This window comes from Chlorocebus sabaeus, chromosome 5 (assembly GCF_047675955.1).
Source record: "Chlorocebus sabaeus isolate Y175 chromosome 5, mChlSab1.0.hap1, whole genome shotgun sequence".
Taxonomy (NCBI): domain Eukaryota; kingdom Metazoa; phylum Chordata; class Mammalia; order Primates; family Cercopithecidae; genus Chlorocebus; species Chlorocebus sabaeus.
In genome coordinates, this window is record NC_132908.1 from 10,319,223 (window position 1) to 10,343,907 (window position 24,685).

Sequence of the window (24,685 nt, forward strand, 5' to 3'; positions counted from 1 at the left end):
CTGGACGCTTAAATCCCCCCAGGAAGCTCAGCCCTTGGCCGCTTTTAGAAAGAACAAGCCCACAGACCTTGGGGAGGGAGGGTACTGGTTTGGCACCAGGGGCAGGGCCAGCTTGGCCCAGAAACCGCTCAGATTCATGGGAGGAGGGTGAGGGCTTGGCAAAGAAGGCAGGGATCCTGGGAGGATCTGCTCACCTTCGCCAGCTGTGTCTGCAGCTTATTCTTCACGTCTGTCACCTCAGAGATGCGGGCGTTGAAGGCCAGGTTGGTGTCTGTGAACTGCCTCCACATCTGATCCGACAAGGTCTCAAAGAGGTGCTCCGCCTCCTCCCGCAGCCGGATGGAGTCGGCCCGCATGTTCTGAGAGTGCTTGATGTTGTCATTACTGAACTTGGCCCAGGTCTCGGGTACAGAGATCCTGCAAAGGCACAGGGGCGAGTTGCTGCAGCCCTGGGAGACCTCACAATCTGCGGTTTCTCAGCCTTGGCAGTCTTGGCCCCTGGATCGGCATTATTCTCTCTCCTGTGCATTGTGGGATGTTTAGCAGCATCCCTGGCCTCTACCTACTAGATGCCAGTAGCTCCCGGACCACCCCATTGTGACAACCAAAAAATGGCTCCAGACATTGCCAAGGCACCCTCCTGGGGGAGGGCGCAGTCACCCCTTGCTGAGAACCACTGTCCTGATCCAATACCCTCATTTTACAGGGGAGGCAAGAGAACCCTAAAGAGAGCAGCTGGTCGGCAGAAGGGCACTCAGTGAGTGGGTCAAAGAGAGGGGCTCCCTCAGAGAGCTCTTTTCCCTAACACCCACACCACTGCCACCAGAAACACAACACGGACAAGCCAAGAAGCAGGCATTGGGCACAGAGAGGGTTCAGGGACCCTCCAACTCTGCAATGAGAATGTGGCCATGCTACTTTCACTGCCGTTCATTCATGGAATATTTCTTCAACTTCTACCACAGGCCACTCATTGTTCCAGGCACTTAGGAGAGAGCCATGAACAAGAACAGCAACATCCATGTCCTTGTGGCGGTTAATTGCCAGAGAAGGAAGATTGACAGTGAACGAGGAGATAGTTCCACATTGTGTTATGTGCTGGGAAGGGATTTAGAAACTGGGGGGCCGGGCCAGCCATGCCTCTAATCCCAGCACGCTGGGAGGCCGAGGAAGGCAGATCAGTTGAGCCCAGGAGTTCAAGACCAGCCTGGTCAATGTGGTGAAACCCCCATCTCTATAAAAAATGCCAAAAAGAAGTACCTATGTGTGGTGGTACATGCCTGTGGTCCCAGCTACTTGGGAGGCTGAGGTGGGAGGATCGCTTGAGCCCAGGAGTTCGGGGTTGCAGTGAGCCATGATTGCACCACTGCACTCCAGCCTGGGCAACATAACAAGACCCTGTCTCAAAAGAAGCAGCAGCAGCAGGAGGATGAAAGAGACAAACGGAGTGGTGTCATTATGTGTTGGTCAGGGTTGTAAACGGGAATGGATGAATACTCGGAAGGGTGTTGAGATGGTCAGGGATTAGAAAATGCATGAAGTGCTGAATGCGGTGGCTCATGGCTGTAATCCCAGCACTTTGGGAGCCCAAGGCGGGAAAATCACTTGAGGTCAGGAGTTCGAGACCAGCTTGGCCAACATGGTGAAATCCCGTCCCTACTAAAAATACAAAAATTAGCTGGGTGTGGTGGCATGTGCCTGTAATCCCAGCTACTTGGAAGGCTGAGACAGGAGAATCACTTGAACTGGAAGTCAGAGACTGTAGTGAGCCAAGATCACATTGCTGCACTCGAGCATGGGCAACAGAGTAAGACCCAATCCCCACCACTAAAAAGTAAAAAGAAACTGCATGAAGTTGTCATTATCCCAGCTGTAATGGGCAAGAGAAAAGGAAGCAGTAGGTGTTATAAGAGCCCCAGAAGAGAAGGAACCATGGTCGACTACAGCGTCTGGGAGGGAGGTAGCAGGGGAAGAAATCGTAGCCTCTCCCCTCCCATACTCTGTCTTCTGCTGGTGCCCTTCCTCCTGGCTGAACCCATCTGGAAATCAAAGGGCAGAGAGCCCAGGAGAGGAGGTCTGCAGAGGAGAGTCTGTTGTGCAGGACACACAGTGTGGCAGCTGGAGAATGGATCTGGGGAGATCAATGGACAGGGACACAGGCTACATTAGCAAAGGCAGGCAGGGAAGGTTTCTCGGAGGTGGTGACACATGAGCAACTCCTCAGTAAAGTTCTTCCTGGCAGAGCATGTAAATCCCTGCAACAAGCAACCAATGGACCACGTGGGGTTTTCTCATCTGGGAAGGCTTTGAGGAAGGGCATACATTTCTTTGAGTTGGCTTCAGGTCCTGGATAAACCAGACTAGGTAATTTCTCAAGGTCTTTTCTGGTCCAGGAAGTCTTCAGTTCTTAAATAAAGCAGATTTTTATACTCAGGCAGCAGGAATTGAACTCACATTTCTGAAATAAAACTCCCTTTTCAGACTTTTTTTCTTTCTTTCTTTCTTTTTTTTTTTGAGACACAGTCTCGCTCTGTTGCCAGGCTGAAATGCAGTGGCAGGATCTCGGCTCACTGCAACCTCTGTCTTCCAAGTTCAAGCAATTCTCCTGCCTCAGCCTCCCAAGTAGCTGGGACTACAGGCGAGCACCATCATGCCTGGCTAATTTTTGTATTTTTAGTAGAGATGGGGTTTCACCATGTTGGCCAGGATGGTCTGGATCTCTTGACTTCGTGATTCGCCCACCTCGGCCTCCCAAAGTGCTGTAATTACGGGCGTGAGCCACCACACCCAGCTTCTTTTCAGACATTTTAAAGCACAATTAGGTTGCATGGTGTACAGAAAGTTTTAAAAATCATATAGTGTATGTGATTGTTTTGCCTGGCTTTTGCAGGAGTTAAAAATCAAGCAACAAACAGGCATCTCGGGCTTCTGGAGACAGGAGTGGCACTATGTCTGGTTCAGAGCTTTCATCCAACCAAGACCTGAGGCTCAGAGAGTGAAGCATCTTGTTCAAGGCCGCACAACAACGCCCCATCCGAGAACACCGAGGAAAGAGGAGACAATAAGGACAGCAGAGAGGAACATGCAGATTTACTTTGAGTGTCTCTGTTGCCTCTGAATCAGGGGACACTGTCAATGTCATGAACAGTAACCTCTAAGCCCTTGTCCTCCCCTGCAACAGACAGCTGAGCTCCCCAGAGAAAATCACCCGCTTAACCACATTCTCCCTGGGGAGGAATTTGCCAAAGACACTCTGCCTCCTCAGCAGGCAGTGTGCCTCAGTAGGGGGAAGTGCTTTCTGGAGTCTATGTCCACTAAAGATGGAGAGGACAGCTGGCCTTGCTGGAGAGGCAGGAAGGCACCATTGGTAAAACACACAGGCTCAGTATTCAGTGCAGATTCAGAATCACAGCTCTGTCGTTTGCTGTGTGAGCTTGAGCCAATCGATTTGCCTCTCTGAGCCTTAGTTTCCTCATTATAAAATGGAGATAATGGCACTAACCCCCAGGGTTGCTGAGTGTTTAAATGTGAAATCTTTATCATGGCACTGGACAGAGTAAGCGCCCGAAAAATATTTATTATTCATGAGATGTTGCACATGAAGCTGTCAGCACAGTGTCTAGCACACAGCAGACACCAGGTAAAAGGTGTCTCTTCCTGGCCAACATGGTGAAACCCTGTTCCTACTAAGAATACAAAAATTAGCTGGGCATGGTGGCACGTGCCTGCAGTCCCAGCTACTTGGGAGGCTGAGGTAGGAGAATCACTTGAACCTGGGAGGCAGAGTTTGCAGTGAGCTGAGATCGTGCCACTGCACTCTGGCCTAGTGACAAAGCGAAACTCTGACTAAAAAAACAAGGTGTCTACTGCCATCATCATCATCATCATCATCACTGTTAATCCAGAAAATAGAGATACTGCAATCCAGACAGTCACCAAACATCCTCTTTCATCCACCCAGACATAGCCCTGCTTTAAGAAAACCCCAAGGCTGGGCATGGTGGCTCACACCTGTAATCCCAGCACTCTGGGAGGCCAAGGCCTGAGGATCACCTGAGGTCAGGAGTTTGAGACCAGCCTGACCAACATGCAGAAACCCCATCTCTACTAAAAATACAAAAAAATTAGCTGGACGTGGTGGCGCATGCCTGTAATCCCAGCTACTCGAGACGCTGAGGCAGGAGAATCGTTTGAACCCGAGACGTGGAGGTTGTGGTGAGCCAAGATCACACCATTGCACTCAGCCTGGGCAACAAGAGCAAAACTCCGTCTTGAATAAGTAAATAAATAAGAAAACCACAAATACAAAGCCCCAAGCTAGCACATCTGGGGAGCAATTAATTGCCACAAACAGCAGCTCTCTTCTGCAGATGGAGTCTCTAGATGGGGGACTTCCAGTAGCAGGTCCTCCTGGGTGTACAAATTGGAGGCTCCGGGGCTGCCAGGTTTCTGGAGAGGAATCTGTTTGGGAAGAGAGACCCTCTGGACTTCCTGTGCAGATGAGGGGGGCCAAGCCCCCAAAGTCCTGCTCACCTTGCCAGTACCATGGGGGACAGCACCGTGTCAGGAAGAGGAGGAAAGTCCCCAGGAGTTGTCATTACCGGAAGTCCCAAAGGGTCACCTCAGCACTTCGACATTTGTAAGATCCAGAAAGTGACCCCAGGCTTGGGCCAAGGAGACTGCCAAGGAATATCGTCCTTCTCGCTCCCCTTCCTCCCTTCCTGTGGTTCTTCTTTTCCTCCCTTCCTCCTTACACTCATTCTTCCATTCAATAAAAATTTATTGCATACCAACATGTGCCAAGCACAATTCTATGTACTAGAGATTTTTTTTTTAACAGAAGAAGGTGGAACTAAGATAGACCCCACCTTCTTCCTCATCCTAAGCATCTCTCAGACCTCAGACTACCAAGTGGGAAGCATGTTTTCATTCTGCATAAAATCTCACAATTCTGTGATATGCCCAGGATCATGACAGGCTCACAGAAGGCACCACCTCGTAGCTGCTGTGACGAGAAAATGAGGTCACACAGTAAGCACTTGATAAATGTTGGCTGCTATTATTCTATATTACGCTCTGTGCTTAAAACTTCATACACCCACCTTTTTCATACTCACAGCAGCCCTGGGAAGCGGGTACTAATTTTCTCCCAGTGGTATGGATTCAGAAATGGCCCAAAGAAATGAAGTGACTTGCTCAGTGTTAGTGTAGAGGCTGGGATTTGAAGCCAGGCAACCTGGCTCCAGACTCCACTCTCTCTCTCTCTCTCTCTCTCTCTCTCTCTCTCTCTGGCTGGTCTGGAAAACTCCTGGAACTCCTGGCCTCAAGCAATTCTCCAGACTCGGCCTCCCAAAGGGCTGCGATTACAGGGGTAAGCCACCACACCTGGCCAGGCAAGAATTCACTCTCTTAAACCACTATCGGTACCAGCTGACCTCAGGTGGCTTCCCTGCCAAGCCTGTCACTTGTTTGGGAATTTCTTTTTTGGTGAAACTGCTGAGCGGCAGTGGCTGTGCGGCCTCCCTCACTAAGCCAATGGCATGCTCTCTCAAAATTTGGATCTTGAACAGTGGGGCAAGGATGGAAAGATGAAGGCACTCTGACCACACAGCTCCCCCTGCCAGGACCTTTCTCTCCAGCCTTCCCCTTGAGTTCTTGGCTCCCCGATAACCCCTCGGGTTTTGTCTTAAGGTAACCCAACTTGGATTCTGCCGCCTGCACTGGAGGATCCCCGTTCGACCACACTACTTCCCACTTAGCTGGCGCACGATGCCCCTTCGCCATTCGTTGGCAGGAGCAGAAGCCCTCACTCCAGTTGGACACGCCACGGATGGGGAGGGGGTGTCTAATACTTACGTGCCATCAATTTTCTCCATGCCGTGGAAGAAGCTGATGCAGTCTGACGTATTTCTCAGGTTAAAGCACTTCTCATCGATGCACTGCGCAGAGCTTTTGTCCTCGAGGTCCCTCTCTAGGGCATGCTGAGCATCTCGGTTATCCCTGCAGGGAGGGAGGAGTCATTCTTGGACTGTACACCTGCCTGGAATTCCTAGCCCGGGCCACACAGCAGGTGTGTGTTACAAGCCCTGGCCCCCCAGCAAGCCCCCCAGTAGCTTCTCAGTCCTCTTCCCACCTCAGTGCCCCACCACATACCCAGAGGCTCCCCCCAGTCCAAACAGATTTGTCCTTCATTCTTTTTTTTTTTTTTTTTTTCCCAGAGTCTCACTCTGTCACCTGGGTTGGAGTGCAGTAGTGCAGTCATGGTTTACTGCAGCCTTGAGCTCCCAGGCTCAAGCACTCTTCCCACCTCAGTCTCCTGAGTAGATGGGACTACAGGCGTGCAGCCACCAGCCCGATTAACTTTTTAAATATTTTGTAGACACGGTCTTGCTGTGTTGTGCAGGCTAGTCTTGAACTCCTAGGCTCAAGTGATCCTCCTGCCTCAGTTTCCCAAAGTGTTGAGATTACAGGCGTAAGCCACCACACCTGGCCCCTGTTGTCCTTTAGAAGAAGGATGGGTAAGGATTTACTGTAAAGCATTGCATGATAAATATTTTAGGCTTTGTGGGTCATATGGTCTCTGTTGCAACTACTGAACTGTGCACGAAAGCAGTCACAGATATGTAAAAATGGTTGTGCCTTTATCTCAATAAAACTTTATTTACAAAAACAGATTGTGGGCCAGATTTGTCTCTCCAGCTGTAGCTTGCTGACCTAATTTAGAAGATATCAACCCATACTTTGGACAAAGTCTGATGCAAGTCAAATCACTTCGTAAATCCAACACTGTGTCTGACCCTATACTGGGCACCAAGGGATGAGACATGAATAAGACGACACAATCACTGCCTTCAAGTTGCTCACAGATTTGTGTGAACAAATACTATATATATATACACACACAGAACAGAATGGTAAGGGCATTGTGCAGGTTTGAAAATACAAAACAACACAGGGGAGGAAACCGCTAATTGAGGATGAGAGGGTGGTCAGGGAAGGCTTTCCAAGGAGGTGTCTGAGCTGGGTTTTCACAATAAATTGCAGTAGCCATTATGGGTGAATTACTGCTGGGGGAATGAGAATTCCAAGCCGAGAACATCACACGTGTCAACGCAGAGAAGCTAGAAACACCAGATGTTTAGAGACCTTGGGATCAGGAACTGGGCAGAGTCAGGGTCTAGGTTAGGACAGGGATTGGGTGGGGTCAGGGACTAGGTGGAGTCAGGGACTGGGTGAAGACAGGGATTGGGTGGGTTCAGGGACTGGGCGGGGTCGGGGGCTAGGTGAAGACAGGAATTGGGTAGGGTTGGGGCTGGGTGGGGTCAGAGACTGGACCGAGGTAAAGAGAGGACAATGGATCAGGGCCAGGGCTTAAGCCAGGAGGGCTGGTTGGATCTTGGCTAAGAAACTTAGACTTAAAGATTACTGCCAAATTCCAGACATTTGAGAACCACTTCCATGATTCTTGTCAAATACCAAACTCTACTTGTTTTTCCTTTTTAAAATCACTTTTATTTAATTAATTAATTTTTTTGAGACAGAGTTTCCCTCTTGTCGCTTCGGCTGGAGTACAGTGGCAGGATCTCAGCTCACTGCAACCTCCGCCTCCTGGGTTCAAGGGGTTCTCCTACCTCATTCTCCCTAGTAGCTGGGATTACAGGCACCCACCACCACTTCTGGCTGATTTTTGTATTTTTTTAGTAGAGACAGGGTTTCATCATGTTGGTCAGGCTGGTCTTGAACTCCTGACCTCAGGCAATCCGCCCACCTTAGCCTCCCAAAGTGCTGGGATTATAGGCGTGAGCCACCGCATTTGGCCTAAAATCACTTTTAAAATGTAAATAAATGTATGATAAAAGGAAATTTTACATCCCTGCCTTTATAGAAAAACCCATCACCCTTTCCATTGATAGAAGATCACCTCAGACCTAAATATTAATACTAAGTAGGCACTCACTAAATAAAAAATATTAATACTAAGTAGGCACTTACTAAATCCTAGCTAGAATCTACTTCCTCCAGAAGGTTCTAAGCCTGGACCTTTTTCTGTTTCCCTGTTGGCTGAAAAAAGACAGATCAGTTGATGTTACAGACACGTAAGCGGCAGCTGAAACTTTGCCTTGGAGTGTTTAGAAGAATTGTAAGAGTAGAGAAGGGAATAACTTCCATTAAGTGAGGGTATGTCAGACACCAGCTAAACTGAGTGTCTCTGTTCTCTGTCTTTCTCTCTCTCTCCCTCCCTTCTTGTGCCTATGTCTCTGTCTCTCCAACCTTTGTCTCTTTCTTGGTTTCTCTCTGTCTCAGCCTCTGTGTGTCTCTCTGGGTGTCTCCCTCCCTCTCCTCCATTCCTCCATCTATATCTTTTTTTTTTTTTTTTTTTTTTTCTGTTATGGATGTTGGTTGTGGGTGAGGGATTTCCAGCAGGCCAGGAGCCAGGAAGCGAAATCCTGACAGTAGTGGGGATTCCCACCTATCAGGAAGCACGGGTCACATCGGAGCAGGAGGAACCCCTGACCCGGGGCCCTTGGGGTTTCCAAATTGGCAGAGCCCTGGAGAAATGGGGCCCTGTCCTGCCGAATGAGCTGGAATGTGAAGCGAGGCCAGGATGTGGAAAGCAAACATGTCAGAGAATTAGAGGGAAACCTGGGGGCCTCAGAGTCCAGCGTGTCCAGCTGCCTGGCACTTGCCATGAGGCCTGGGGAAAGAGGAGGCAGTCCTGTCCTCCCTACTTGGCCCACAACCAAGGGCCAGACCAGTGCCAAGCTCACCCTGCTGTCAGCCCACCAGGAAAAGCCCAAACGTGACTTCCTCTGTCAGGAAGAGCCTTTTCTCACCTGGTATGGCAAGGACACCACCCTGCCCAGATGCAGGCCTCGGGCTTCGCAGAAAACCATGAGCCAGCAGCCTGGTGTTGGCCACCTGAGCAGTTCAGCGGCAGAGCTTCTCCAAGCGCGTGAGGACGCACCAGACTCTGCCTGGCTAATGAGGTTCTGGCCAGCTCTCAGTTAATCAGTATAATCCCAATCCCTCTGGCAGCACAAGCTGCCTCCCCGTGAGATGGCAGGAGTCACCTGACACACAGCCACTGCCCAGCGACAAACAGTCTCCATCCAGGGTGGCTCGGCCTCCAGTCTCCACAAAGCGAAATGCTGCCCTCACCTGCTCTCATCCTCTCCCTCACTCACTCTGTGCTTGCTTTCTCTCTCTCTTGCTCTTGCTGTCTGTCTCAGTTGCTCTCATCTCTCTCGGTCTCTATCCAAGCTCAAACATCTCCCTCTCTCTCTCTCTCTCTCTTTCTCTCTCTCTCTCTCTCTGAGACAGTCTTGCTCTGTAGCCTGGGCTGGAGTGCAGTGGCGTGATCTTGGCTCACTACAACCTCCACCTCCTAGGTTCAAGCCATTCTCCTACCTCAGCCCCCCGAGTAGCTAGGATTAGAGACAGCTCTAATTTTGTGTTTTTAGTAGAGACAGGGTTTCACCATTTTGGCCAGGCTGGTCTCGAACTCCTGACCGCAAGTGATCTACCCACCTCAGCCTCCCAAAGTGCTGGAATTACAGGCGTGAGCCACCGTACCCGGTCTCTTTCCTCTTTCTCCATAACTGTCTCTCCTCATCTCTTTGCCTTTCTCTGTCTCTATCTCGTCTCTTGATTTCGCTTTCTGGCATATCTGACTCTGTGCCTCTCTGTCCCTCTGTCCCCCTACTCCCCATCCGTGTCTCTGTTTATCTCTTCATGTCTGTCTCTTTTGATGTCAGTGCTCATCTCTCTCTGCGTGTCTCCCAGTCTCTGGGACTGTCTCCATCTGTCTCAGTCTCCCTGGTTCTCCCAGCTCCCCCGGCCTCTGGTTGCATCATCTGGGGTTGCACAAGCAGCCTCCTGACCCCAGTCTCAGGATTTCTCCTCTGAGGTCCAGCTCCCCACTTCAAATCTGTGATTGGTTCACTCTGCCGGCTCAAACTACACCACTTCCCAAACGTCAGCCCTCCTGTCCCCACCAGCGCCACGGTTTGTCACATCCCATGGCAGTTACAAATGGAAAACCACTCTCTCTTGCCATGAATATAAGATCACAAAAATAACTGGAAGAAAGAACAGAATAGAGAGCCCAGAAATAAATCCAGGCATTTACAGTCAATGGATTTTCAGCAAAGATGCCAAGAACACACAATGGAGAAAGGACAGCTTCTTCCTTTCTTTCTTTCCCAATACCATGTATAAATGGTATTGATACAAGTGGAAAAGTACATGCCAAAGAATAAGTTAGAGCTCTATCTCACACCATAGACAAAAATCAACTCAAAATAGATTAAAGATTAGCCAGGCATGGTGGCGGGCACATGTAACCCCTGCTACTCAGGAGGCCGAGGCAGAAGAATCACTTGAACCCGGGAGGAGGAGGTTGCAGTGAACCGAGATTGCACCACTGCACTCCAGTCTGGGTGACAGAGGGAGACTCCATCTCAAAAAAAAAAAAAAAAAAAAAAGATTAAAGACTAAAATGTAACACCTGAAATGGTAAAACTACTAGAAGAAAACATAGGGGAAAAGTTCCATGATATTGGTCTGGACAATGACCCTAGTAGCACAGGAAATCAAAGCAAAAATAGACAAATGAGATCACATCAAACTAAAAAGCTTCTGCACAGCAAACAAAACAATCAAGAGAGTGAAGAGACAACCTAAGAAATGGGAGAAAATATTTGCAAACTATACCTCTGATAAGGGGTTACTATGCAAAATATACAAGGAACTCAATAGCAAGAAAACAACCTAGCTTTAAAATGGGCAGTTATTGCGGCACAATCTACGATAGCCAGGACATGAAATCACCCTAGGTGTCTCATAATAGATGAATGGATGAAGAAAATGTGGCATATATACACGACAGAATACGACTCAGCCTTGAAAAAGAAGGAAATCCTGTCATTTGCGACAACAAGGATGAGCCTATAGGACATGATGTAAAGTGAAATAAGTCAGGCACAGAAAGACAAATGTCTCATGATCTCCCCATATATGTGGAATCTAAAACAATCGAACTAATAAAAGCACAGAGTAGAATGGTGGTTACCGGAGGCTGGGGGTGGGGGATTGAGGAGATGTTGGTCAAAGAGTACAAATTTCAGTTTGTCAGGGGGAATAAGTTCCAGAGACATGGTGACCATAGTTAATAACAATGTACTATGTACTTGAAAATCACTGAGATTTTAACTGTTCTCACCACAAAAAATAAGTATCTGAGGTAACATACATGTTAAGTAGTTCAAATTAGTTCAATGTTTTGAAACATACATGTAATTTCAAAGCATCATGTTTTGTCTGATACAGCATATACCACTTTTGTCAATTAAAAATGAATAAGTAATTTTTTTGAAAGTGCAAGAAAAATGCAATAAAACAAAGACACTGGCCTGTCCCAATTCTCCCTTTGTTGAAGTTTGCCTGTTTAAATAAGAGTATTTAGGCCGAGCGCAGTGACTCACGCCTATAATCTCAGCACTTTGGGAGGTGGGCAGATCACCTGAGGTCAGGAGTTTGAGACCAGCCTGGCCAACATGGTGAAACACTGTCTCTACTAAAAATACAAAAAAATAGCTAGGTGTGGTGGCATGGGCCTGTAATCCCAGCTACTCGGGAGGCTGAAGCCAGAGATACTCATGAATCTGGGAGGTGGAGGTTGCAGTGAGCTAAGCCCGCACCACTGCACTCCAGCCTGGATGGCAGAGTGAGACTTCGCCTCAAAAAAACAAACAAACAAATAAATATGAATATTTAAGGAATTTTGTTTACTGAATTGATTTTTTATTTATTTATTTTTTGAACTTTTGCGGATACATAGTAGGTGTATATATTTGTGGGAGGTATTTTGATACAGGCGTGCAATTTGTAACAATCACATTAAGGTAACTGGGGTATCCATCCCCTCCAGCATTTATCATTTCTTTGTGTTACAAACATTCCCATTTATACTCTTTTAGCTATTTTTAAATGTGCAATAAATTACTGTTGACTGTAGTCGCCCTGGTGTGCTTAAGGTTTTTTTAAGCAAATCAATTTATAGACAAACTATAGGTAACAGTAGTCCCGGTGACAGGTGGAATTGTGAGAAATTAGGACAGGGGCACACAAACCATCGAACTTCAACTCTGTTTTTGTCCTTTCAGCCATCATCCCTCCTGCTATATTTGCATCTTCTCTGTACACCTCCACCCCTGATGTCTTTCTAGGGGTCTCCAATGTGTCTGTCCCTGACCAAGCTCTTTGCTCTAAGGGTAACTTGCTTGTGATGTCTTTCTTCCTAACATCCAGCACTAACCACTTCGGGGGCTCCGAGGGTTCCTAGAGGAGGAGGTGGGTTCTGGGGTACAGCAAACCGAGACGTGTGCTCCCAGGGCTGCTTTGGAAGCTGCCCAGCCCCTCTGCTTCCACCCCAGCCGACCATGTGCACCAGGCAGCGGGACGGACAGCCACTGCCAGGTTGCCAGCCTGTCCCGTGCTTTCTGTGTCTCTGTGTCAAGAGTGAATGAAGTGGAAAAACCAGCAGAGCAGCGTGCCCTGAAAGAGTTAAAGGTGAGTGCCAGATATAGGTGGAGGTGAGGCAGCTGCTTCCAGGGGGGAGCTGGTGCCAAGGGCTTAGCTATGGGCCCCAAGCCCTGTAAAACTTGTCTCCCTTTAATTATGAGGGGGGGCCCCGGGCTTGTCGGGATACTGGTTACATAATCTTGTAAGAACAAAAAGCTGATTTCTTTTGAAGACTTCTGGCTCAATGCGTCCACCAGCTCCCTTGCAGAGGTGCCCAGCCCCTGGCCTTGCTACCTAATACCACCCACCCTCTGTCATCTCCCAAGGTTTAGAACTCAAATGGGGAAACCACAGGCTAAGAGGGGCCTCAAGGAGGCCAGCTGCCTCTTGCCAGGGCTCTCGTCGTAAGCAAGAGTAACAAGTGACGCACCGGCTTGTGAGAGTCAATTGTGCACGTCTCAGTAACATCATATTAGCAGCTTAAAATCAGCCATTGTGGTAGCATTTACACCACCCAAACTGGCTGATCCTACATTCAGGACTCTTTTTTTTCCCCCAGAAAACTGGTTGTTGAACATTTACCAGCACACCACTGACCAACAGAACCACACAGAGACAAGTGTGCCCCTCTGGCTTGTCCCCCAGAAACCTGGGAGTCCCAAAACAAACCCCAAGGAGAGGGAATTTAAAAAAAAAAAAAGCCCTTACCGCATCTGGAGATCAATCCTTTGAGCTAATTTTCTCATCTGTTGTTGGCAACATTTTAGCAAATCCACTTCCTGAAATGAAAAATGTCAGAAAGAGTGGTGCCTCTTAGAACCTCAGTCTTGTCTCTCAAGCCACAGCCCTCACTTCTCCCCTCCCCTCTCACTGACCACCCTCGACCCCAGGAGGTGAAATGTCAGCGTGGGGCCCCTGCCTCAGTCCACGTGACCCCAGGGCCAGGCAACTAAGGGTTGATTATGGAGTCTCCACCATTGTTTTTCTTTACCCTACTTTCTTTTTATAGACTCCCAGAAAAAAAGAAAATTTAGCACCTACTATGTGCCAAGCACTCACTTATATTTTATCATTACATTAAATAATGCATATGAAGTGGTATAGCCTATGACATATAGTAGGTGCTCAATAAACACTAGTTTTTATTATTGTTATTGGAATATTATTATCATGCCTATTTTGGAGATGAAAAGACTGAGAGTCAAATAACTCCATTTCTCCTTGCTCCTAAATTGCAAACTAGGCCTCCGCCCATGCTTCCTGAACCCTAGCTTTCCACAGGGTGATACGTGTGGCTTCTGTTCCTGACAGGTAGCTCAGTCATTTCTCTGACCTGCTGGCCGTCCCACCTCCTTCCGGGGGCTGGACAGACCTAAGAGATACCTTACCCGGATAAGGTTTTTCTCCACGTTGTCATGGACCAAATCAATCCCAACCCTCTTCTCTCGATGGTACAGACACTCCAAGGCCACCTGTGGGAAGCAGCATGACGAGCTTATTCTTCCTGCAGCTGTATGCAGACCCTGAGCAGAAGGCACTCACATCCACCCTTGCCACAATCTGTTCCTTTCTCCCGGAAACCTGGGTGCCTCATGTGACCTCATTACTGTGCATTGGATGGGTTTCTGCCTCCCCTTCTCACCGGATGAGAGCTGTGGGTTGCCACAAGACCAATGCATCTGGAGATGCAAGGCCCATGTAGAGAAGGCAGGACAAGGTAGCACCTCAAGAACCAATTTGGATTCCCATAATTGCATCAGCAGCCCCAAGCCTTCCCCAAATACAATAATATATACAGTAAACATAATAATTTCAGCTAAGATGGTTTTGGCTGCCATCCTCCATATAGCTTCTCTTCTGACTTCAATCGGGGCTTGGCCACTTCCTATTGTGTGCATTTGGGCAAATTGCTTAACCTCTCTGCTGGTTTCCTCCTATGCTGATGGGTGCCATATTGGTGCCTATCTCACAGGTCCTTTGTGCAGGTGAAGTCGACTTGACAAGTGTAAATCACTGAGAACACTGCCCAAAAATATTACCTGTGAATACGCATGAAAATCCCTCTTTGCAGATCTCCCAGTGGAGGGACAGTTTGGGGAAGTGGTCAGGACAACCCTGCCACACAGCCCTGGGTCTTACAACTCTCATGCAGACCTGGGCAGAACGGAAGAGAGGACAGGAAAAGGGGCTTTTCAGGGGTGCTCTGTGATAGGAAGCTGACGAACAGCAGTGATTGGCAAACCAGCCCGTGATGTCACAAAGGGCCCAGGAGCAGAAGGAAGCAGGACATCAAGGTCTGGATGTCACGATGCAAATGTATGTGAGAACTCAGAAATGGGAGGGGGTCACTGACCCGTGCCACAAGGATTTCCGGAACCCCTTCTGTGAGTCATGCTCTGCTGAGGTGCTGGGGATAGCACAATGAACCAGGCTGAGAGTCCCTGCTCTCACGCAGCCTGTGTTCTACTAGGGGAGAGAACTCCCATAAGAAAATCAGGTTGGGCGCAGTGCCTCCTTCACGCCTGTAATCTCAACGCTTTGGGAAGCCAAGGTGGGAGGATCACTTGAGCTCAGGAGTTGGAGACCAGCCTGGGCAGCATAGCAAGACCCCATCTATTCAAAAAATTTTAAAATTAACCAGACATGGTGGTGCGTGTCTATAGTCCCAGCTCCTCAGGAGGCTGAGGTTGGAGGATCTCTTGACTCCAGGAGGTCAAGCAATGAGCCAAAATCATGCCACTGCACTCCAGCCTGGGAAACAGAGCAAGACCCTGTCTCAAACAACAACAAACCAGGAACTCAATCATTTCCAACTGTGTGAAGGGCCAGGATGAAAATATTCAGGGTGACGTGAGTGGGTGAGGAGTAACCAGCGGAGTGGTCAGGGAGGAATTCTCTAAGGAGGAGAAGGACTGCGTCATGAGAAGCAGAGATGCAGACCTGGATAGAAATACACCAGAAGGGAAAACAGCAGGTGCAAAGGCCCTGAGGTCAGCAGAGAAACAGGAAGCCATTGGCACTGGATTAGAGGAAGTGAGACTGGAGCAATAGCGGGGACAGGGGTTATGGGGAGGAATGGAGGAATTCGGGAATTAAGATGTTAATTTCTGGGAGGCCATCAAGGCAATCAGTGGCTGCTGTGAGGACAATGGGTTGGAAGGGAGCAGGAATTGGGAGACCAGGAAGGAGGTGGTTGACATTGTGCAGGGAGAGGCTGCCTGGACTGTGGGGGCAGCCCAGGAGATGGAATTGAGATGTTGATGGTCCCCCTGCCACCATGTGGCTGATCAGAGAAAGCCAGATGTGACCAGGCAGAGCTGGACTTTCTAGACAGGATGGGGGAGTGAGAAGAGAGTGGGAGGGAGAGCAGTAGGTTTGGGATGCTGCTGTAGGGCTCTGAAAAGCAGCCCTGCCCATCCTCCTTCCCAGGGAGAATCTGGGGTTGTATGGAATCTGCTCCCTGCATTCCATGGGTTTGGACATCTCAGAGTGATGGAAACCTATGCCATGTCTCCCAGGAGGATCCGGAGGCAGGATCTCTCCTACAGAAGCCCCTGAAGCTGCAGGAGGCTTCCAGGCAAGAGGTCCTGAGTTCCCCACACACTCCAGGGAGCAGCCAGTCATCTTCCTGTGTGGTCAAAGTCAGTTCCCATAGGTGCTGCTGGTTCCTTACCCAGTGTCCATTCAACCCCTTCCATCACTTTCTCCTGGGTGCTGTGAGAAACATTCACTTATCCAGACCCCTTTGTATCCAGACCCAGGCGTGAGCCACTGCGCCCAGTCACATTTAGATATTTACTCATTTATTCAGCATGTATTTATTGCATGCCTATTCTGTGCTTTGCCCTGTCCTAGGTTGGGAATACATTCAAAACATTAGTGTAAACAACATCAATCAGCACCGATATTGGTCATTACGGACCCACACAGACATACAGGTGCCCTGCACTGAATAGCAGTCTTGAATACATCAGTGACAACACAGGCAAAAGTCTCTGCCTTGATAGAGACGATCCTATATTCTAATATTCAATCAAGTATACATCATGTTAGAGAATAAGTATTACGGGGAAAAATAAGGCAGTTATGGGCCAGGTGCAGTGGCTCATGCCTGTAATCCCAGTACTCTGGTAGGTAGAGACGGGCAGATCAGATTGAGACCAGCCTGGCTAACATAGCAAAACCCTGTCTTTACTAAAAATACAAAAATTAGCTGGCCATGGTGGCAGGCGCCTGTAATCCCAGCTCCTCGGGAGGCTGAGGCACGAGAGTCGCTTGAACCCAGGAGGCGGAGGTCGCAGCGAGCCAAGATCGAGCCACTGCACTCCAGCCTGGGTGACAGAGGGAGACTCTGTGTAATAAATAAATAAATAAATAAATAAATAAATAAATAGGTCAGTTATTTTAAGTATGTGCTTTAAGGAGCGGAACACACACATGCTCAGGCATGCATATGTATGCACATAATACCTTCAGGAAACCCCTGCAACTTTGATGTAGCTTCAAGGAGAAAAGGAAATTCTATTGAGTCCAAGAAACCCTGATTTGACTGGGATTATCCTGAATTGACTAAGATTGTATTACTGATCACATTCGGTGGTGCAGCTCAAACCGACCTGCAAGGTGCCTGCCACCTTGATCTTCAGTCGAGGGAAGTGGAATGAGCGTGCAGTATCCCCATCACATGACCACAGCCCTGTCCCCAACCCTGTACTCACCTGCAACGGGCAGTTCACCTCATTGGCCGCGCACTCCAGCCGCCTCTTGACCGTCTCCAAGTTCTGGTTCTCAGTGAGAAGTCTGTCCAGCTCATAGCTCAGCTCCGACTTCCAGAAACCGATGTCTGACAGTCTCTGGCCCAGGTTCCGGGTGGTGCCCTGCTGCATCTGCTGCGTCAACTGGTCCTTGTCCTGCAAGAGCCTCATGGAGTCGTCCGTCAGCCGGCTGGCCCACAGCCGGGAGGCCTCTGCCCCACGCACCTGCAGCTGGTTGGACTGGTCCCAGTCATGGGGGCTATAGCGAGAGAAGAGCGCTGAGCGCAGCGCGGGCAGGGTGGTGGGCGGCCGCAGGGTGCTGGAGCTCTCGTCCGGGCAGGTCTGGACGTTGGATATCTTGTAGAAGAGGCTAGGCCTCCATGAATTGAGGTAGCGGTACCCAGGCAGGTAGTAGGGCTGATAGCACTCCTGGATCACTGGAGCCTGTACAGCTGGCAGTGAGGTCAAGCCACAGCATTTCTTGGGGCCACAGTAACTGGCAGTCTGAGTGGTCCCAAGAAACTCCATGTTCCCCCATGAGCCCCGCTCGGGCAAAACTCTGCTCAAGGATCCAAAGTCATCACCAGGAAAGGGGAAAGTGCTTCTCCTGGGGACTGGCAGAACCTCTATGACTCAGCACTGGTGTCATAAAGCCTGGGGAGAGGGACTCTTAGTGGGGCCTTTGCTCACTTACAGGCCAGCTGGGGCCATATTGTCCAAAACAAAAAGACAAAACAATGATCGGCAAAGTGAATGTGAGTTTCGTAATCCACAGATTCGGTTGCAAGAAGTGACATTTTATCTTCCTATTAGAACGGAACTGTGTTCCCAGACCTAACTGGGTCCCATGGGAGGAAAATTAATGTAGTCTAGCCAGTGAATTCAATCAGCTCGGGCCAATTTGGTCAAAGCGAGTTGTTTTCTTTCTTTCTTTCTTTCTTTGTCCCCAACATGGCATCAAAATGGTCCATCTGAGGTGAGGCATGGTGGCTCTTGCCTGTCACCTCAGCACTTCGGGAGGCTGCGGCTGGAGGATCGCTCGAGTACAGGAGTTACTAGTATGGGAGACTGGCCTGGGCAACGTATTGAGACCCCATCTCTACAAAAGAATTTTAAAATGAGCTGGGCACAGTGGCTGGTGCCTGCAGTCCCAGCTACTCAGGAGGCTGAGACAGGAGGATCACCTGAGTCCAGGAGGTGGAAGTGGCAGTGAGCTGTGATTGCTCCAACTGCACTCCAGCCTGGGTGACAGAGCAAGACTTTCTCCAAGAAAAAAAGAAGGACCATTGGTACCATGGGATACCACTCAGCAATACTACTCAAAAGAGCACGAATGAATCTCAAATGTTAAGCTATGTGGAAGTAGCTAGGTTCAAAAGATGACATTGTGTATTAGTTCATGTATATGGCATTCTCGAAAAGACAAATCCATATGGACAGAGGACAGATCAGTGGCTGCCAGGGTCTAGAGGTTGGGGTAGAGTTGCTGACTCCAAAGGAGCACAAGAAAATTGGGAAGAGCAAGACAGTATGTTCTAGATCTTAATTGTGTTGGTTACACATTTGCTGAAACCCATAGAAGCTTCCACTAAAAAGAGTAAATTTTACTGTACATCAATTATACTTCAATAAACCTGGTTTCTAAAAATAGAGGGAGGGATCTTGAGCATCAGGAGGCAGAGACCATGTCTATTTTGCCCACCACTAAATTCCTGGCATCCAGAACACTACTGAATGAGTGAATGGATGGGTATCTAAAATGACAGCTTTCTTGTTCCAGAGAAGTTATTAACTCTATATTCTGTAACAATTTTTTTTTTGTTTTCAGAAAGACAGTGCTGCTCTGTTGCCCGGGCTGGAGTGCAGTTGCATGATCGTAGCTTACTGCAGCCTGAAACCCTTGGGCTCAAGTGATCCTTCTCCCTCAGCCTCCCAAGTAACTGGGACTACAGATGCATGCCATCATGCCTGGCTATTTTTTTTTTTTTTTGTAGAGATGGGGGTCTCATTATGTTGCCCAGCCTGGTCTCAAACTCCTGGCCTCAAGCGATCCTTCCGTCTTGGCCTCCCAAAGTGCTGGGATTACAGGCATGAGCCCTCCACCCCCACTCCACCACCACCACCCCACCACCACCACCCAGCCTATAACAATATTTTAATTACACCAAGAAACTTTCCTCCCTCTTTGGCCAGTGGGAGTAGCAACGAAGTGACAAGGTATAGAACAAGAGGAGTGCTTGATTTGTGGGGCTTCTTTCTGCTGTTGAAATGGGAAAGAGATGAATCTAACTCTCAAATGGTCTTTGTTAGTAGAGTATGATGTTCAATGGCAATTTTCCCCCAATCGCCTAAAATCAGGAGTGGGTATGAGAGGACCAAGGCAGCGAAAGTGAAGATAAATAACATTTAGTAAGCACCTTCAATGCTCTTGCACTTTACATAGACTCATTTATTTCATTTCCACAGAAAACCTCTAAGGAAGGCTTCACACCCACATCTTCTAGTGTGGGATCAGAAAAGCAAGTGGGCCCTGGTCCTTCTGATATTCACAACCCTTACCTCTGAGATCTTCTAAGAGTCACATATGGGAGAGGCCTGCACACAGAAGGCAGCCAAGAAATTGACGAGAAAGATTCAGGTATTTTTTTAAGCACAAATGGTTATGGTAAAGTATTATTTTGGAGGGAAGTGTAGGGGGAGGCAAGGGGAAAAAAGGTTTTTTGTGTAACATCAACAAGTATAAAGTGAAATTTAGGGTTTCTCATCATCCTTGGCTTCTTGTAGCCTCCCCAGACATAACTAATATTATCAGATTTTTCCAGAGATAATTCATACATATATCGCATACATATAGATGATATCATATATAACACACTATGATGTTAATAAAATATCTAAAATATTTATAATAATATCAAGTGTAACACACAGTGTTACCACACTATGATGTTAATAAAATATTGATATTTACAATATCTAGTGTTAACACAAAGTGATATTAGTAAACTAATATATCTACAAATTCTAGTGTTAACACACTGTGATACTAATAAAATATCTATATTTATAAAATCTAGTGCTAACACATGGTGTTAACACACAATGATATTAATAAAATCTCTGTATTTATAATATCTAGTGTTAACACACTACGATATCAGCAAAATATGATATTTATAATATCTAGTGTTAACACACGATGTTATTAACAAACTATGATATTTATAATATCTGATGTTTACAGTGTTAACACACTATGATATTAAGAAAATATCTTGGCTGGGTGCGGTGGCTGAAGCCTATAATCCCAGCACTTTGGGAGGCCGAGACAGGCGGATCATGAGGTCAGGAAATCAAGACCATCCTGGCTAATACGGTGAAATCCCGTCTCTACTAAAAAAGTACAAAAAACTAGCCGGGCGAGGTGGCGGGCGCCTGTAGTCCCAGCTACTCGGGAGGCTGAGGCAGGAGAATGGCCTAAACTTGGGAGGCAGAGCTTGCAGTGAGTGGAGATCCGGCTACTGCACCCCAGCCTGGGCGACAGAGAGAGACTCCGTCTCAAAAAAAAAAAAAAAAAACAACTTTATATTTATCATATCTAGTCATAACACACTATAGTATTAAGAAAATATGTGTGATATTTACACGACCTTATGTTAACATACAGTGTAAACACACTATAATATTCATAAAATATCTGTGATAAATATAATATCTAGTGTTAACACACGGGGTTAATACATTATGATACTAATAAAATATCTATGATATTTATAATATCTAAAGTTAGCACACTGTGTTAACACACTAAAATATTCATAAAATATCTACGCTATTTATAATAACCAGTGTAAACACACAATGATATTAATAAAATATCTATGATATTTATAATATCTAGTGTTACCACACAGTGTTAACACACTATAATATTAAAAATATCTATGATATTGAAAATATCTAGTGTTAAAACACACTAAGATATTAATAAAATATCATATTTATAGTAGCTAGGGTTAATACACACTGTTAGCACACTATGATATTAATAAAATATCCATGAGATTTATAATATATAGTCTTAACACACAGGGTTAATGCACTATGCTATTAATAAAATATCTATGACATTTATAATATTTAGTGTTAACATACTATGATATTAATAAAATATACGTGATATTTATATTATCAAGTATTAACACACTATGACATTAATAAAATTTCCATGATATTTATAATATCTAGTGTTAACACACTATGATATTAATAAAATACCCAGTATTAACACACTATGGTATTAATAAAATATCCATGATATTTATACTATCTAGTATTAACACATGTGATACTAATAATATATCTATGATATTCATAGTATCTAATGTTATCACAAGGTGCTAACACACTATTCCATTAAGAAAGTATCCATGATATTTATAATATCTAGTGTTAACACACTAGGATATTAATGAAATACTCATAATATCTCACCCCCTGTGACATTAGGAGTAATATCTCCCTAGGATATTATGAATAATGTTACAGGGTGCCCACACATGATGTACACCTCTGTGACATTAGAAGCAATGTCTCCCTTGGATATTACGAGTAATGTCACAGAGTGTCCACACACGGTGTATACCTCCTGTGACATTAGGAGTAATATCTCACTGGGATATTACAAATAATAGCACAGGGTGTACACACACAGTGTAAACCTCCTTTGACATTAGCAGTAATATCTCCCTAGGATATTAGGAATAATATCACAGGGTGTACACATGGTGTACACTTTCTGTGACATTAGGAGTAATATCTCCCTAGAATATTCCAAATAATATCGAAGGGTGTACACACATGGTGCACACCCTCTGTGATTAGGAGTAATATCTCCATAGGATATTATGAATAATATCACAGTGTGTATACTCCCTGTGACATTAGGAGTAATATTTTCCTAGGACATTACGAATAATATCACAAGGTGTAATCCCCTATAATATTATAGAAGTAATATTCCCCTATAATATTACGAATGATATCACAGTGTGTACACCTCCTGTGATATTAGGATTAATACCCTTCTAGGATATTATGAAAAATATCACAGGGTGTACACCCACTGTGACATTAGAAGTATCCCCCTAAGATATTAAAAATAATATAACAGGATGTACATCGACTGTGAAATTAGGATTAATATCCCCCCTAAGATATTATGAATAATATCATATGGTATACTCCCACTGTGACCAGAAGAGTAATATTACCCTAGGATATTATGAATACTATCACAAGAAGTACACACGTGGTGTACACCCACTGTGACATTAGAAGTAACATCCCCCTAGGACATGCCGAATAATATCACAAGGTGTACACACATGGTGTACAACCACTGTGACATTAGGGGTAACATTTCTCTAGAATACGATGAATAATATCACAGAGTGTACATCCTGTGAGTAACATCCTAGGAGTAAAATCCCCATAGGATATTAGGAATAATATCACAGGGAAAGTACACACATGGTGTACACCCACTGTGACCTTAGGTGTAACGTCCTCCTAGGATAAGATGAATAACGTCACAGGGTGTACACACATGGTGGACACCCCCTGTAACATTAGGAATAACATCCCTTTAGAATATTAGGAATAATACGACAGGGTGTACATCCCCTGTGACATTAGAACTAACATCCCCTTAAGATATTACGAATAATATCACAGGCTTTATACATCCTGTGATGTTAGGAGTAACATCCCCCTAGGAGATTACAAATAATATCACAGGGTGTACAACCCCTGTAACATTAGGACTAAAATTCCCCTATGACATTATGAATAATATCACAGGGTATACACCCCCTGCGACATTAGGAGTAACATCACCCTAAAATATTACAAATAATATAACAGGGTGTACACCCCATGTGACATTAGGAGTAACATATCCCTAAAATGTTACTGATGGTATCAAAAGGGGGTACACAACCTGTGACATTAGAAATAACATCCTCCTAGGATATTACAAATAATATCACAGGGTGTACACCCACTGTGACAATAGGAGTAATATCTACCTAGGTTAATATGAATAATATCATAATCATAGAGTGTACACCCACTGTGATATTAGGAGTAATATCTACCTAGGATATTATGAATAATATCACAGGGTGTACCCACATGGTGTACACACACTGTGATATTAAAAGTAATATCTTTGTAGGATATTATGAATAATATCACAGGGTGTACACCCACTGTGATATTAGGAGTAACATCTCCCTAATAAATTATGAATAATATCACATGGTGTACACCCACTGTGATATTAGGAGTACTATCTCTGTAACATATTATGAATAATACCACACAGTGTATGCCCACTGTCATATTAAGAATAGAGTAATATCACCCTAGGATATTACAAATGATATCACAAGTTTTATGCCCACTTTGATATTAGGAGTAATATCTCCCTAGAATATTATTAACATTATCACAGGGTGTACATCTACTGTGATATTAAGAGTAATATCTCCCTGGGATATTATTAATAATATCACAAGGTGTACACCCACTGTGATATTAAAAGTAATAGCTCCCTAAAATACTACAAATAATATCACAGAGTTTATACCCACTGTGATATTAGGAGTAATATCTCCTTCAGTTATTATGAATCATACAACAGGGTGTACATCCACTGTGGTATTAGAAGTAATATATCTCTAGGATATTACGAATATTATCACAGGGTATACACTCTCTGTGATATGAACAGTAATATCTTTCTAGGATATTATGAATAATATCACAGGGCATTCACCCACTATGGTATTAGGAGTAATATCTCCCTAAAATATTACAAATAATATCACAGTGGGTGTACACACATGGTGTACACTCCTCTGTGATATTAAGAGTAATATCTCTGCAGGATACTACAAATAATATCCCAGGGTGTCCATCCACTGCGATATTAGAAGTAATATATCCTCAGGATACTACAAATAATAACCCAATGTGTTCACACATGGTGTACCCCATCTTTGATATTAAAAGTAATATCTCCCCAGAAATTATGAATCCTATCTCAGGGTATACACACATGGTGTACACCCTGATATTAGGAGTAACATATTGCCAGGATATTGCTAATACTATTCCAGGGTGTACATACATGGTGTCAAAGCATTGTGATAGTAGGAGTTATATCTCCCCAAGATATTACAAATGCTATACCAGTGTGTATACACACTATGATATTAAAAGTATCTCCCCAGGATATTACGAATAGTATCCCAGGGTGTGCACACATCGTGTACATCCACTGTAATATTAGGAGTAATGTCTCCTCAGGATATTACGAATACTATACCAGTGTGTACACACAC

The 24,685-nt window shown here is 45.8% G+C and overlaps 1 protein-coding gene across 1 annotated transcript; it reads right to left on the reverse strand.

Annotated features, from left to right (window-relative positions):
- Positions 1-111: 111 nt before the first annotated feature.
- LOC103228119 (tektin-5) lies at positions 112-19,185 on the reverse strand. The gene is made up of 5 exons (XM_007985502.3): positions 17,241-19,185; positions 13,911-13,994; positions 13,231-13,301; positions 5,857-6,000; positions 112-417 (listed from the first exon to the last, which is right to left on the reverse strand). Exons 1-5 carry the CDS (start codon positions 17,802-17,804, stop codon positions 135-137), a joined length of 1,146 nt encoding a protein of 381 aa, XP_007983693.3. The 5' UTR covers positions 17,805-19,185; the 3' UTR covers positions 112-134.
- Between the last annotated feature and the right edge of the window lie 5,500 nt (positions 19,186-24,685).